Here is a 17,037-nt window from a genome sequence, read left to right as displayed (position 1 = left end):
TTTTTCATGAAACGAATCCAAGTTGTGAATATTGATTGCAAAACACAAGGAAAATGATATTGTCAATAGGAACCAGGTTATTCTGAGGCTATAGTAGAAAAACAGTATTAAAGGTCCCCTATTATACTGTTTTTCATCAATTTCACACAGTGGTCAGATGCATTGCCCCAACCCCATCCGTGGTCCTGAATTTCAGCTGTCTAAAAGTCGCTCAGGTGAGCTCTACTGAGAGCAGCTGTTTCTGTGCCTGCACCTTTAATGCTAATGAGCTCCGTCTGTCAGCGCGTGCCTTGCCTGCTACGCGCCCCTCTCAGGGAGAGGATGCCGCTTACGCTAGCGGTAGCATGCGCTAATGTTTACGGTGGATGCATCGCTATGGCTCGCCGAGATGCTGTCGTTCAACCACACCAGTTTGACCCAGAATCGGACCCAGAAGGAGAGGCTCAGAAAAATACAGACTCTGCGGCTGCAGCAGGACTCCCCAACACAACCACCCGGCTCCCATCCCCCACTGACCTGCAACAGGTAACATCTAAAAACAGCTAGCGAAAGCTGTGTTTGTCTCCAACACAGTCTCCAAACTCTTGGACACTGTCCGCATAGTCTCTGTCTCCAGTCTGCACATGTTTCCAGACTTTTTACTGTGACAACCAAGCTCCCTCGTAATATTATTAACATTAAACTGCTTCAAACGCCGTTGCATAGCGGACCGAAGCGGAGCTAACCAGTTAGCCAGTTTCAAGCTGACTTCACCAAACTCGTAGGCAACTGTAAATACTATCAACACGTGGCGACACTTACCTGTGGCTCGGGTGCAGTTGCTGGGTCCCGTGTGGTTGGGACTGATCCTTTTACGAGGGTCAGTGTCGAGGCAAAGCCAGCTTTGTAGTGACCCTCCTTACTGAAGCAGTCCGATGTGAAGTGGTTAGCACACACAAACAGACTTACAGGAACCGTAGCCAGCACGCTACACGTCTTTAAAAATGAAACGCAACCACTGTCTCTTCTGCTCTTCTGTAGCTGGGACAGAGTATAGGCACTTACGTTGATTTTTACAACCAACAACAGAGAAATTTGCTGTCTAGCTCTGAGCGACGACATTGCGAAACACTGCTATCTCACCGCTGGACACACCGACCTTCACCTCGGGGGTGAACGCCCCCCTCTTGGATATCTCCGGGGAGAGGGGGGAGTGTTTTCGGCCTATGAAAATCACTCCGGTCGTTACGTATCAACAGGAGCTGAATCTGAACAGCCTGTAGGAGCCTGGTTTTACCGGGGGGCTGCAGAGACCATGCAGGACTGGTTTGCTTTCCTCATTCTGGGACCTTTTACCTCTTCCATTGTGTAGTGTTTAGTTGTCCTCCTGGGCATTTCTTTCTGCAGAAGGTAATGCAAAAGTAGTGTAACGTATGACAGTAACTAGTAATATGTACATTTTAGAAGTAACTTGCCAAAACATGCACGTAATTAACAACACATCAATCCCATGAAATATACAAGTACCTCCTTGTGTTGCAGATCATGCTTATTACGTCAGATTCTTATTATAAAAAATCTCAAGCACTTATTGAAATGCACTTATGAGGAAGTCTCCAAGTACATGTTTTTATGTTGCAGAGAAAACGGCACACACACACACACACACACACACACACACACACACATACACTCACAGTAGATGTATTTTAAGGTAAGCCAAAGGAACAGCCACGTCGGCGCTCACTATTTGGATCAATTTGGGCTGCAGTGGAGCGCTTGATGGCACACAGACTCGGCTAAACGCCTCCAGCCCATTTTAAGGTTCAACTAATATGGATTTTTTTTTTTTCCTTTTTTTTTTTTTTTTGAAGAACTGTATTTTGTGATGGAGTAACCGTGTCCTTTGTGAACTTGTGCGCAGGTCAAAAGTGCCATCGTTCCTGTAATGGTCGTTGCTGGGGACCCAAAGAAGACCAGTGTCAAAGCTGTAAGTATAATTCTATCACAAGCTGAAGATGCATCACCTGACATTTCAGCGGCTGCTTCTCAGTTGCTTCTCTAGTGCAGTTTAGGACCAACATGAAATCCCTGCACCACAAAAAGAAAACTGAAATGATTGTGAGGAACCTGGCTCGCTGTCATATAAGATTATGACCTTAATTGTGACATTTACATGTGTCAAAGAGGTGTGATCTGCCAGGGAAAATCCATAAATCATATGCCTTTCACTATGAATGGGAAATGATATGATCACATAAAAGCCGCTGTTGAGTTTTAACGGTAATACGCTGATCTTTTCCGACAAAACCAGAAATGTAGCTCATATCCTGGCTGTTAAGTTCACTTTATCAGATCTGAAGCGGCAATGTGCCTCTCTGAGATAAGGTCAAATAGTGAACATGGTTTTAAATCATCAAATCTGAGCTAAAATAACCCCAATTAAACAGGAAAAATCAAGATAAGATAAAACCTTGTACAGAACCAAGAAAGAAAAAAAAATGCAAAAATTGCATTTCTCTATTAAATGATATTCATTGGTAGTTATCAAATTTGGTTTTCATTATTTTAGAGATTCCCATTAAAGTTCTGACTTTAACTGAAGCATTTAAATGAGGAAGTTATTCATATTTGCATGATTTTATAATCCAGCACAAAATTTACTCCACAGGCATACATACAGGCATTCGAAAAATGATTAAATAAAGATATCTTGTTGATTCTGCATCATTTTCACACAAAAGGAAACATAGTTCAGGGAGAGCACTGTAGTTGGGCTTGTTTCAACTGATTGCCCAGTGAGCACCAGCCGAGATTTCAACGTGATTTCTAGTTAAAAACTGGGTGATATTTGGTCCAAACGTCAAAGACGTCCCTCTTTTCAACCAGCAAAAATATTGTATTCATTTGGAGGTTTCCAGAGAGATGATATAGATTAATGTGAATGTATTTCCATATACTATAAATATTATATTTCCAAAGTCATATTGCACCAGCAGTTGAAATGTGGTCTACATGAAGACGTAACTTCAACCCATTTAATGTTTCATATAAATTGTCATAAATATGAAAATATATAGGCTGGGAGCTGCTAACAAGAAGCTTCCACATCATCGTAAAGGGAACACTTTTTCACATTAATGTCAAATAAGATATTGCACAAGTATTTAAAGCGTTACAACCTTGCCAACCCCAGACCGGCACTTCAGGGGCAGGTAAAGTGGCTGTCAATCAGAAGGTTGGCGGTATGATCCCTGATCCCTGCAGTTAGTTTCAATGTACAACATGCAAATAAGAGCATGTCGTCACTTTTGAGCCTGACTAAGAAACCACATCCAGTCTTCAACTAGTTTTTGAAAAAACGGTCACTTTTAAACCAGTTTTGAACGTCTTTTCATAGGTGACCATGGCTGTTTATTATGTTAGTCCTAGTTTATGTCACTATACTTTTCTATAAGTCATCGTGAGAGAAGTGGCAGTTTGTAAGGTTTCAGGCAGGTTTTTCAGTTTGTACAGGTATTCACAAGCACTTCCACCACATCCAGCAAACACACACACACACATACCCAAACACCTAACAACATCCCCAGACCCCCAACACAACTACCACAAACTCTCCTGCTGGGACCTCCTGCCCTTCGTACGAGCTAATGGCAGCTGGGAGAGAATGTGAGAATGATACACTACTGAGTCCATCAGCAGGGGAGCGCTCCATGTTATTCCCTCCCCTTCACTCAGCTTCATTCCTAGACTCTCAAATTCTTTCAGTGTCTATCTTTCAGATTCTGTCCTGCCGTCTGCCTTTCTCTCTCTCACCTGTTTGAGAGTGCATTGTACAACACACACACACACACAGACACACTCACATAGCTTAAGGCAGATCAATGAGGTACCAGAGCTGCAGGCAACAGACCACCAATTGGTTTAATCCAAAGAATAAAAGGAATAAAAATAATAATTTTGCTTTTGTGCCTCAGGGTTTCAACAGTTAAAGTCTAAATTAAACCACAGAAGAGGTTGCTTGTCAAGTTGACCAATATCAGTGTCTTTCAAAACAGATGCCCATTACTCCTCGTTTAAAGGAGTCTTCACAGTCATGGTTGTACAATAGTGTTAGAGTATAAAGAAGAATGATTTGATTAAAGTTAGGGAAAGATGGCATTCAGGGTTTAAATAAACTGAATGGTATCTCCAATGTCAAAAGGCACACACTTGACCTGTCCATCTACCCAGACCTTTCCCTGACAACTTTGCAGCACTAGCAGCACATCACCTTACTCATGCCCTTGCTTTTGAGGGGCAAAGTTCAGATTTGATACTAGTCACTTTGCAGATTTAGATTTGTAATGTATCAAAATGTGAATTATGATGTATTTCTATAGAAGCAACCCAGTGCTTAAACGCTAATGTTTTGAATATTATATTATAGTATATTATATTTACATGCATGTGTACAATTTTTTCTGCAGTGGGACATTTTGCATAATGAGTACCTTCACTTTTGCTAGATTAATTATATTTATGATTTGAACTTTGCTACTACTTCTATTTACGTAAAAGTACATTTCAAATGCATGACTTTTACTTACTTAACAGAGTATTTCTACACTGTTGTATTGGTACTATTTCTTAAGTAAAAGATTGTAATACTTCCTCCAGAACTGGTCACAGCAGGTCCTTCTCAGGAAAACATACATTTGAACAAATGGCCAATGCTGGTGTTTATCTGTAAATGCACAGTCCAGGAGTTATAAAACCCAGAACATAAAGTTATTTATGGCACATGGCCTAGCTATCAAATGAAGCAGTATTTTTAGAATAAGATACCTATTTAGCTAACAAACTACTTTTCCCATGGACAGTGTTGAGTATTAAATCTAAGTAAAAGTCTCTTTCACAGAGGTCTAGACATTGCTTATGATAAAAATGTAATATACTACTGAGAAATACTGTATAATCTAGTACTATTTTTAACCCAGTCGCCTTGTTGGCATTTACCTCTGTATCACTCAGCATGGTGTAAAAGATAATACTTAAATGTGCAATATGTAAGAATTTTAGTTGAAAACATTAAAAAATTAAATAAATAGTCAATAGAAGGTGAAAGGTTGTCCAAAGCTCCCGTGCTAGCGATGTATAAACTAACTTTCCCCGTTGCGCTGAGCTATCAGTCCGGACTGCTAGCTCCACAGCTAACTGAGCTCACTAGCTAACCACAGCTACAGTATGTGGCAGTTAGCAGTTACTCTAGTGAAATGCTGCCTCTCCCTGTTTGTTTTGAGTATGAATTGGATAGGTGGCAAATTCTTACATATTGCACCTCTAAGTGTCAGACAAGCTAAAACTATCACTCAAGCTTTGACATGGAGCGGACAGAGCGATGGAGGATCCACAGCACACTGAAGAGTGTTGTTTTTGCAACCTCTGATGAGTAAATTGTCAGCAGGGGATATAGAAAAGTATGAAGTCAGTGTCATTTTGTCTGCAATTTATCAATCAGCTGTCACTCTACAGGTGACCATCCGTTTTTCGTCACACCTCCATCTGTGTCTAACACACCACGCCACAAACACACATACGCAGGGAAGCTGGATTTTCAACCATTTTAGACCATGCTTGGCTTTTCTAAAGTTGATGAGAGCACACATAACATATACCACGCACTTTAGACTCTAACTATAAATACAACACATACATATTCACACAGACAATCGAGGCACCCACACACATTTTTTCCTTTCTCCATTAAACATCTCTTTGTTCCTCTCCTCCCTCTTCCAGTTTGATTGCACTACCCTCGCCATCAATTTCCTCCTCCTCTCTTTCCATCACTCTGCGCACAGACCACTTCATCTATGCCTTCCAACCCTGGCATGTCTCATCGTATTTGTTCTGCGGTCGCGATCTCATTAAGATAATGAGGGATGAACTGTTTGACCAGGACCTGTTAACAACACGTCACAGACCAGCCCCCGATAAGCCCTCACCCCGTCTGTCTGTTATCACAATCTCGCCATCTTCATCCATACTCAGATGTCATGATTCATCCTTCTTCTTCCGCCTCTTTCTCCCCTCACAACCTTTAATTTTATTGTGCTGAAACACGTGGAATGAATAAGCGCAAAAATGTCAAATGGAAAAATGACTTCAAAGATGCTTTCAGTGACATTTTCATGAATAATTATTCAACTGTCTCAAAATCAACAATAAACAGCAGTTTTGGTGTCAGCACCTCGGGGGGAAGTGAATACACTCAAGAAGTCAATTACAACTCAACACAACTTTTGGCACAGCGAATCAAACATACATTATCGTAGTGGAGTAGAGGGAGAAAGTTTTTCCTCGAGGTAGATGAAGAAGAAATCTAAAATGCAGTCTGAGGGCTGTAGTGGGTTATATAAGAACAGCCAGGCATGGCTGAAGGGGCCTGCGTGGATCAGGATCAATGCTTTCAGTTGCCTCTTAAGGTATTTTGTTTTTTCCGACAAAAATATATGATTTCAGTATGTTACGTCAACAATGATTTTCTTTAGTTCAATGATTTACACTAAGTTTGGAGTATTTGGGGAAGAAAAGACATCCTTGGCTTGAAAAGAAATGCATTCACACCACATTTTCACATGTTTGAAAACCTTCCACAGTATGAAAAATGTTACCTCGGTAGACCTTCGTCACAGCAGTGCTTTACACAGGTGGACTTAATAACATTAAATATTGCATTCTGTTTGTCAGAGCCAGAGCTGATTGTACAAGCTGTGTCACTGGCACAACCGAGTGGAGTAGTTAAAGTTATTTGCTGCACCTGTGCGATTCCTGCTTTTGCAAAACAAAATGACCACACTGAGAAGAAAGTTTGTTTGGAGGTGGAATCAACCTGATTGTTAGTATTTCTTTCCACAGTCATCACCAAACTACCACAATTCAACAAAATTAGAGTCTGAGCTGTGATTGTGACATTCTTCTCAGACCTCAGTCCAGAGTGTCTAACAGGATGCAGTAGGGATCGTTTGCACAGCACACAGTCAAACGAACTATACGCTGATGATGCTCTCTGCTGATAATATTTCTTCTACGGGTCACTGCTGTTGCCAGTTGAGCCTGCTGAGCAGCAACTACTTAACTGGCCTTTTACAGCTATTTTTTATTTTAGCATGACCACATATTTGTTGTTTTCAAATGTATCTGATATGCTGTTAGCTGGCTAGGAGATTTCAGACCAAAACTAGCAGTCTTAGGGTCAACATAATCCCTAACATGTCATTTTTTACCACTTCTCTAAATATCCAGTTTCCAAATTGCACCTTTCATTTTGCCTCAAAACAATCGGAGGAAGCGCTACTTCCAACATCCCGAGCACCGTGCCTAAATTACATTTAGAAGTAGTAGACACAAATCTGCAAATATAATTTTTTGGCCACTTGCCGCAGAAACGACTTGTGAATACAACATTGACATATCCTTATCTTTTAAGTGGATACAACTTGTTAGCAAACAGATGCCTATTTACGCGCAGTTATGGAGCAACATTACTAATTTGGAGGCGCTTTTCCGGCCACTTAGTCCAATATTCGCTCTCCTCTTCGCTCTGTTTTTGGTCTCATCCAACTTCTGAGGGAAATATCTGGCTCTTTAGCTGTTTCTGCTGCACTGTGTCTGCTGTTTTGTTCCAGGCAGGTGTACAAAGGGTTTTTCGATTCTTTTTTGCATAAAACAGCTTCCTGCTGCAGCTGAAAACAGAGCGTGATTCAAAATGTTGTTGTGACAATGTTAACTGTGCAGATAGCATTCGTACACCTTGCAGACACTGGGCTGAGGAATAGGAGTTATGTTGGAAATGCACAGTATAGGCATGGGTTGGGCTGGTCGCCGTCAAACACCAAATATGTTATTGGTTGCTCATAGTTTACTGCCTGGCATTGAAAGAAAGCTCTGAGGACCTAGATTTGGACAGTGAGATTAAAATATCACATAAATTAGCATCTCTTTAATCAGCTGGACAGCAAGAAGAAGTATATTCCAAAACATCCTACCGGGGCCAGATGTATTGACATTTTATTCATTCTATTCTACAGCTAATCAATAAAACAAGATTTCTACTAGTCAGATAAAGCCTAATTTATCCCCTTGTGTCTTTTTATTTGTTTTTTGTTTTTTTTCAGAAACAAACATCATGATTAATACCATTATTTAACTAAAATCTTGTTGGTATCCAAATATAATTGAAAGGTGGCATTTAAAACCTGTATTTTACTCCTTTACGGGGAACACTGGCTCATCAGTTTGACTTTTTTGGTTGCAGAGAATTCTTATGATGCCTGTGACAAAAACTAATAAAAACAGCTAAAGACACCTAAAGTCCCCCAACAGCAAAATCCACTTTTCAAGTTTATTCATTGTGTTCTTTTACAGTTTGGATACAGCGCTTCTGTAGTCATGTGTTTAGCCATATTTTGGCTAAACACATGCTTTGGAACATATTAAATATAAGGATTATGCTGCAAGAATGGTTCAAAGAGTTTGAAAAGAATTTGATACTTGTTTCCCACCACTGTGGAATCGTTCTCCATTGAAAACCATTGCACCAGGTATGAAATAAAGATAACCATAAACTTTGACAGGTACCGGAGGGGATTTCACCAGTGAATTTCATCTAAATTTAACAGACAATGATCTCATATCTAATACTTAAATCAGTGGATAATGAAACAATTATTTTAAAATCGTATGTCCATAAGGTTAAACAGACAGAGTCTGGTTCAGTGGTCACGTTTCATACTCTGTGTCGAGTCTTAGACAAATTTCACTTAGTATAAAAAGTGTTTCCACTGCAAAAAAAACTCCCATTTTTATTTATGAAGTTCTTTTGGAAACCCTGTCTGAAAAAACACATTTTAGCTAATGTAAATGGGAACTGAGAGGCAGTGATTCCTGTGACTGATGCCCCTGTCCACAGCCTGTTCAAATTGAAGCTTCCAGGCATATTTTATGAGATGGATTCCTTTTGTATTTGTTGTTACGAGCCTGTGTTTTTTTTTTCCTTCTCCTTTTTTCTTAAAGTGGAAGTTTAAAGCCAAATTGATCAACAACATTGCGTCACTCTCCTGGCAAGGTCATTTGTTTGACAAAGTGTCTTTTGAGTAAAGTAGGCTGTTTCATTTTGGCCCAGGCACCGTTAATGGAATGCCACTGATGGTGCGTTAGGCGCACGGTAAAGTGTGCGTGTGTGTTTGCATGCGAGTTTGTCGGGTTGTCTGCGGCTGGTATCCATCATTGTGATAGTATCTCGTCACCGCAGTGCCCAAAGGGATATACAGCGCACATAAAGACACAATGTGCATGCACACACGAACACGAATGCGCGCACGTTCACACATCAGCAAAGGGTTTGTAATGTTGCACACGGACATTGCAAACAACTTATTGTTTCAGTCAATCAGCTGAAATCACAGCAATCATGTGACCAAATTATCAGTTTATCAGCAAATGATGATAAAAATGAGGCTAAATGATCCCGTAGCTACATTCTATTTTGTTTTCCTCACAAATCAGCTCTAATTAAAAACGCTAGAAAGTTGTCATTGTGTGATATAACTTTTCGCACTACTTGATTTTGTACACTCAAGGGAGCTGGAACATCAGATATCAGGAAGGAGGAGGATTTTTCAGGAAGGATGAAATTTTGGCGGTGTGATTGCAGTACAAACTAACAAGTTGTGCAAATTACTGCCCCCCAAGGCTTATAATGATGTAATATCATTTGGAATAAATAGCAGCAAGTATTTCTTGAAGTAAGTGAAACTAGTGTGGATGCAGAAACTATGGCATCAGTCAAGTCACTGTACTTTTCTGTCACAATGTCAACAAACAGCAAGTTTTCAAAGTAACTTCTCATAGTACACTACTGTGATTATGATTTTGCAATGCATGACTGAATTTAACCAGCAAAAAGGTAAAACTGGTACAACGATACAATGGTATTACAAGGAAACAGTGTAATTAAGGTTACACCGTATACAGTAATTAGCAATGAAATATTGTAGTTTTACAACAAGGTACACATACTAACATGCTGAAAGGCTAACAACAAGCTAACAGGCTAACATCCTAACAGGCTCACTACAGGCTAATAACAGGCCAACAGGCCTACAGATGGTCCAACAAGCTACACATGCAAACAACAGGGTAACATGCTAAAATGCTAACATACAACAGGCTAATAGGCCTACAAGTGGTCCAATAAGGTGCACATGCTGACAGGCTAAGAGACTAATATGCTAATAAGCAATACAGTTGGGTTAAAATGAAATCACCAGTACATTGCTGTAATGTTATTATAAATATACTGAACATTTGTATATTTACAGTATATACGGATGTTAATTACAGTATCATAATATGAAAATTGTACATAAAAATACAGTATTTTCACGGTATAATTGTGCCCAGTTACTGAAGAAACACAATATTTTACTGTGATGTTCATCTGCATTACTGTTAAAATAATTACTGTACACTACTTTGAATTTACTGCAATTATAAGCTAGTTATATACTGTAAAATAACAATAATCATTTTAAAAGTGTACAGTCCTATATAAAATTAACTTCCTGTGCATGTGCACCCTCAGCCTCAACTGCGTGCAACTCTTTCCTGTGTTTCACTGCTCTATCCATCCCCAACAGCATTTCATTTAGTGAGCTTTTCCTGCTCTATCACATAATTCCCACTGCTGACACTTCTTTCACCAGCTGTCTTTATCTGTGAAATGTCAAAGTCCCGTGTACATTTACATATGGCTGTCAAGAAGCGAGGCACACAGGAATACGGCAGCCCATATGACTACGAGAGACATGCGAGGAAAGGGTGGACAGACATTCACCATGAAGGAACGGAAGTACAGTCAGAGTCAGATAGGAATCACCGTGTCTCTGTCAAATCCAGCCAGAAGCTCTCAGAGGAGCTCGCTGGGAGACGAAAGCATGATTGAATGCAGCTAGTAGGTGGCAGAAATGCTTTAGTGTTAGCGGATGGGTTGCAGTGCAGAGGTTAGACAATAGATAATATTTAGTAGTAGGAGAATATGGTTTTGCATGAACATTTTAGATCAACTGCACCTTTTCTGTTGCAATTAATTTCATTTCAATTTAGCTGAAAAGCTCCATCTTCATGACACTCATTATGTACAATATATCGCCAGAGCAGAAGGTAACAGATTTAATCACACCCACTACAGAGCAAAGGAGCAGTTTCTGAAGCCATCTTTAATTCAGTCTCCTTGCTCAATCTCAAGTTTTACAGTGATACATTAGCAGTGAGTGTACCGTTCTTATACTCTTGGTTTATTGTCTGTATATTTTGATCTTGGGGTGTGCAAGAGTTTACATGTGATATGATCTATTCTCTCTTTCTCTTCCACAGTAACTAAGACAGTGTGTGCCGAGCAGTGTGACGGCCGTTGCTTTGGTCCCTATGTTAGTGACTGCTGCCATCGTGAGTGCGCAGGTGGCTGCTATGGACCAAAGGACACAGACTGCTTTGTAAGTGGGCACACACACAGAAACTAACTTACTTAAGTTAGTTTTGTACCCTAACCCTAACCATGACCTCTGACCCAAAAAACAGCTGTTTTTGTCCCCAATTAACTGGTCTTGTATCTGTGATGTGTCCCTGAAAGTAGCCGAGGTCATGCTCACACACACATACACACATGCAAACCCAAATTTACATCACATCAGTTGTTGACGTGGTAACATCATTCAAAACCCAGACACATTTTCTGAACTTACTGTAACTTACATTTCCTGTTTTTCACAAATGTGACACATTTTACTCATGACTTTTAACTTCCTTTGTTTCAGAGTGTTTTGGGTTTTTTTGTGTGCTAAAATGCCACTTGTATGGCAAATATCATTAAATGACATTTAATTCCCATTTCTTTCTGACATCAGTGCCAATGTTAAATACAGACTTCACCAGCCCCTCTTCCATCCCGGCACTTTCGGTGTGCTTTATCAGTTTTATTTCCATCCCTCTGCATGTTAAACATGTTTCTGCACTTGTAATTCAGAGCCCGTCTCTTATGGAGCTCCTCCGTCTGACTTTGGACAGGCAAGTTCTTGCTCATTATTTTTTTGCTCTTCTTGACTTCATCTTTTATCATACTCAAGAATGGATGAATCAGGAAGTCATTTTGAACTACTCTCTAAATGAGAGAGCGAAGCCTTGATTGTATCAAATGTAGTAATTGCTTTGAAGACAGAAGACCTTTTCCCAGGACATTAAAATAAATATTATTTTCTTAATGAACTACACATGTTTTGATGTAGTAAACACACAATGTATAGTAAATGTTATTACTAATTTTATAAAACTCTCCCTCTGTCTATTTTCCTCTCTGACTGACACTTCTTCTTGTTATAAGAATCAGGAATTAATAAATCAGGAGCCATTTTGAACTTCGCTCCAGTTGAGAGAGCAAAAGTCTCCATTGGCTCTTGTCAAATTTATTAGGAGGTTTAATCCATACCTCAGTTTTGGGGACACTGTTTGGCCTGATTTAGGGACAAATGGCAATTGGACTTCATCTTTATAGTGTTTTACCACACAATTCAGCATTTTACCCATTCACATACACATGTATACACTAGTGGCAGAGGCCAAGGACACTTTGACATGTAGACTGCAGCCAGCCACCGACCATCTGATTGGTGGACGGCTGCTCTACTTCCTAAGCCACACTTGTTCCACCACTGAGTGTGCTCTGCTTCTGTGTATTTGCAGGCCTGCACCAACTTCAATGACAGTGGGGCATGCGTGACCCAGTGCCCCCAGCCATTTGTCTACAACCCCACCACCTTCCAACTGGAACACAACCCCAGGGCCAAGTACACCTATGGAGCCTTCTGCGTCAAGAAGTGTCCACGTAAGTCTTACCACCTGGACACACACGCACACACACACACACATGCACATGCACACAAACATACACTGTCTCTACTACTATACTTGTGATGGCTCAAATTCCCTAAACATCCATTTTATGTGTACAGCATGTCTATCACTGTGAGAACCAATTTTAGTTTTAGACCTTGGAAATGAGGACATTTTGCAAAGTGAGGACATTGATGCTGGTCCTCACCTCTAAAAAAGTGCTGTTTAAGGGTTAAGTTTGGGGGTAGGAGTAAACCAAGTTAAGTTCAGGATAAGTGCTGGGCTTAGACATTTAGTTGTGATGGTTAAGGTAAGAGTGAAGGGCTAGCTGGGCTAAAAGGGGTTGGGGGCGCTATCGAACATGTCATTCCAAAATATCACGTGTGAGATTTGAGTAGAGTTCTGGTGACATTTTCTTGTTTTTTTTTGTTTGTTTTGTTTTTGTCTTTTTACAATTCGTCAACTGTCTGTATCTCAAGTGGACACAAGCAGGGAAACCTTGATGACCTTTTGCAAAATATGACATTTGGGTAAACACAGCTGTAGTCCTCTTCCATGCTGTTTGGGCATCAGGTACTTTAGGTGCAGCTCAGTGATTCACCATGAATCACTAAGCTGCACCTAAAAAGTGGATAATGAAATGAGTGTAGCCAAGATTTAGCAACAATAAGAATTGCAGGGCCATTTGAGGATGTCAGAAGGTTGTGCTTTTCACCTGCCCTCTCAAACCTCATGGGCCTCGTCACTGGTGGGGCAGCCCTGCTTCATATGTGGCAGTGGTGTGGAAAGACCCACCAGACTTTTCAATATGGATCATAACATGCAGAGAAGGAATTGTAGAAGAGGCTGCCTCCATTATAGATACCAGGACCATGCTGCTGAATAATTCTACCTTCAGCAAAGCTTTTCTGTTTTTTCCCAGTAACATCTGTTTGGTGCTTTTGGACAGTGCCTATGAACTGTTTCCTGCATGGGTCTATAGATGGTACCAGAAAAATCAGATGCTATGCCAAGTCCTCATTCATTCTGTAACACACGTCTCACGGTTGCACTGTCGGTCGAGATCTCATGCCCCAACACTCATTCATCTTGATGAGCCGTCCACCTTGAAACAACCTCTGACCCAAGGTTGGGGAATCTGATATTCACAAAGCCAGTACAGGTGATAAAGAAACAGGGTTTTGGTCTGCATCACCAAGATACCTACTCTTACTTCTTGTAACATTGCTCTGTGACCACTACCCAGCATACCACTAACCACTCACCATGCACACAGCTAATTGTGGATGCCCCACACTGTTCCCAACATCAGAAAAAGGTCAACCAGCAGGAAGGGAAGTGGGACTTCTGCTTGTAGGCAGTATTTATCACATAAGGTGCCATATAATGTGACCGTTTAAATGTTAGTGTGATGGAAGTAACTCCTTTATTGCAGCTTTAAAAACAGTGTGGCCATGGTTGTGTGAATATTTCTGTCATTTCAAACTTAAGACAAAGTGTTGTCTTTGTTTTTATTTAGTTTTTTGGTAGTTGTTCATAAGTGGTCTACTGTATAACATGTCATTTTACTTTTCCTATTTGGTTGTGGTTAATTCTTCTTATTCTTGGGTCTTACTTAAGTTCACACATTCCTGTAATTATGTTGTCATGTAAGCCTTATTGACATGCTAGGGCCTACTGACAGCTATTTATATAGGCTCCTTTTCCTGTAGCGTGGCTCTTTAATGTTACTCATGTGTAGTCGGGAGAGCATCGGTAAGACAAAGTGAATGAAAGTGACTTTCAGACACTTTTTTATGATTGCCTACACCAAGCGTCACATATTGTTTGTTCCTGTGTGACAAACAGCAGCCACCTGTACTTGACATTTACAATGAATTTTCTTTTTTCAGATAACTTTGTGGTAGACCACAGCTCCTGTGTGAGAGCGTGCCCCAGTAACAAGATGGAGGTGGAGGAGAACCGCATTAAGATGTGCATTCCTTGTACTGACATCTGCCCGAAAGGTAAACCACAAACAGAACCACAGAGCATACTAAGTCAAATGTTTCGCCATTTGTTTAGTTCTAAAGCAGCTAATTATTGATAATCCAGTACTTTTAATAATATGGGGATGCCAAGAGGATGCTATGTGTAGCACTTGAACAACAACCACATTTATTCTGAGGCATGTATGTAACCATGTGGCTTGAAATTAGCTGGACTGCTTTATGCAAAACAAAAGGGAAGTAAAACAGAGCTAAAATTGTTACAATTTCTGAAAGGTTTTGGGCCTGGGCAGAGTGAGTGTCTAGTGGGTTCAACAGCATCTTGTTTTATTTTCAGAAATACTAAAAAAAGCCGATGACGTGAGTCAGAGAAGAGCAGCTGCGTCATTAATGGTCACATCTGTTTTAGAGTAATAATAGAAAAACATTAAGGTTACATATTGTTTTAAACTGTTGCACAGTACACACCTCGATTGTATTAACATGATAGTGTTATGAAGACATTCAACAAATGCATTTTGTCACCTTACCATGTGTTCCAGCGTGTGATGGCATTGGCACAGCCAGTCTACAGTCAGCTCAGACGGTGGACTCCAGCAACATCGACAAGTTTGTCAACTGCACCAAAATCAACGGCAACCTGGTGTTCCTCATTACTGGGATCAAAGGGTGAGAGCTGATCAGAATGATAAAGGATTGGAAACATTGGAATAGTGCAACTGTGATTGTGTTTGGATATTTCCTGTCTAAAGAGGATAGTTTTTAATGGAGGAAGTCCAGTGGATTGACAATATTAAAATGAAATATGCTAATACATCTGAAAAAACTAAAACTGAATTTGAATAATGTTTCATATATATTTGAATTTCTCTATATATTATAAAATATTGATATTAATGCTATTAGCAATATTCCTTTCTCTCTCAGCTCCAGCAACTGCATTCAGCATGAATTCCTTTGGGTCCGAATACATTGCAAATATTGATAGTCGGATGTGTTTTTTTCAAACATTCCACTTTTAATGTAAATTGCTTGAGATAAGGGTGTCACCTAAAAGCTGGGATAAAAAGTGTAAGCATGGTGTTAATTGTTTGAATGAATATAGATGATATTACCAGCATCAGTGGTGGCAAGTGGGAAGTGAGTACGCTGTAAGTGCCTTGAGAATAAGAAGACTGCTGGTATAAGTACATACTCATAAATTACTCAGAGGAATGTAAGAGGAATTTGCTGTGGGGACAGTGTGGTTGGTAAGAATGTAGAGGGTGACTGTAGAAGACAAGCAAACATGTACGGTATGTACTGTATTATGTATGGATGGCTTTACAGCAAGTAGTCATTCACAAGCTGTAAACAGGGAAATAAATATATACTACACAAAGATCACATGCTTTACTGATTCGATCCGATATTCTAAATTCTATAGCAGCCTTACCAACCTGGTCTCATCAATATGCAAACAGATAACACGAATTTACACTCTCAAATTGTATCCAATTTTGCGAGCAGGTGATATGACAATGGTTCCCATTAACGTCCGTGGAAAGCAGATCCATAGTCAAGTGAGCCTTGTTGTCATGGTAACAGAATTAACATATTACACTTGGTTTGGTTAGGTTTAGGCAACAAAACTACTTGGTTAGGTTGAGGAAAAGACGTGTTACGTCATGTTGATGAAGTTTTTATGTAGACAATTTTTTTATTTTCAAATACAGAGCTTGTAGAAAGGTGCAGAATAAAAGTATATATTTTCCTTTAAGGACCTATTTGTAAGAAGAATTGATTTCTGAGTGTAACTCCAGACTCGTCAAAAACTGACACTTTGGGATGGCGGCCGACCAGTCCTACAATCCCAACCGTCTTGACGAATTGGGAAACCCAGAGCATCAGTATTTGACGAGTTGAGACTCAAAAATCTACTTTTCTCACAAATAGGACCTTTAAAAACACTATTGTGAATTAATAATTTTAAAAAATGTTGACGCTTGGTTACAGCCTTTAACAAGGTTTGTGAGCCAATAGTAAAAAACTATTGGGATCACATGTTTGTTCAGCATCGGTATTTGCCACTAACTAGTGATAGCAACATTAATGTTAGCTAATGTTAGCAATGTTACCGCTTACTAGCTATAATTAGCAA

General features: G+C 39.9%; 1 protein-coding gene across 4 annotated transcripts in view; it reads left to right on the top strand.

The window, feature by feature from the left end:
• Window positions 1–17,037, top strand: part of erbb4b (erb-b2 receptor tyrosine kinase 4b) — a 340,870-nt gene that overhangs the window by 215,855 nt on the left and 107,978 nt on the right. For all 4 annotated transcript variants that reach the window (XM_084361642.1, XM_084361640.1, XM_084361641.1 and 1 more), the window contains exons 5-9: window positions 1,904–1,969; window positions 11,398–11,516; window positions 12,760–12,901; window positions 14,802–14,915; window positions 15,440–15,566. In XM_084361642.1, the coding sequence (XP_084217768.1) occupies window positions 1,904–1,969; window positions 11,398–11,516; window positions 12,760–12,901; window positions 14,802–14,915; window positions 15,440–15,566 (568 nt within the window). The remainder of the gene's footprint in view (window positions 1–1,903; window positions 1,970–11,397; window positions 11,517–12,759; window positions 12,902–14,801; window positions 14,916–15,439; window positions 15,567–17,037) is intronic.

The sequence above is a fragment of the Pagrus pagrus genome (assembly GCF_965226575.1).
Source record: "Pagrus pagrus genome assembly, chromosome: 9".
In the NCBI taxonomy this organism is placed as follows: domain Eukaryota; kingdom Metazoa; phylum Chordata; class Actinopteri; order Spariformes; family Sparidae; genus Pagrus; species Pagrus pagrus.
The sequence above is the reverse complement of the archived record's forward strand: the minus strand, read 5'-3'. Positions and strand labels throughout refer to the sequence as shown.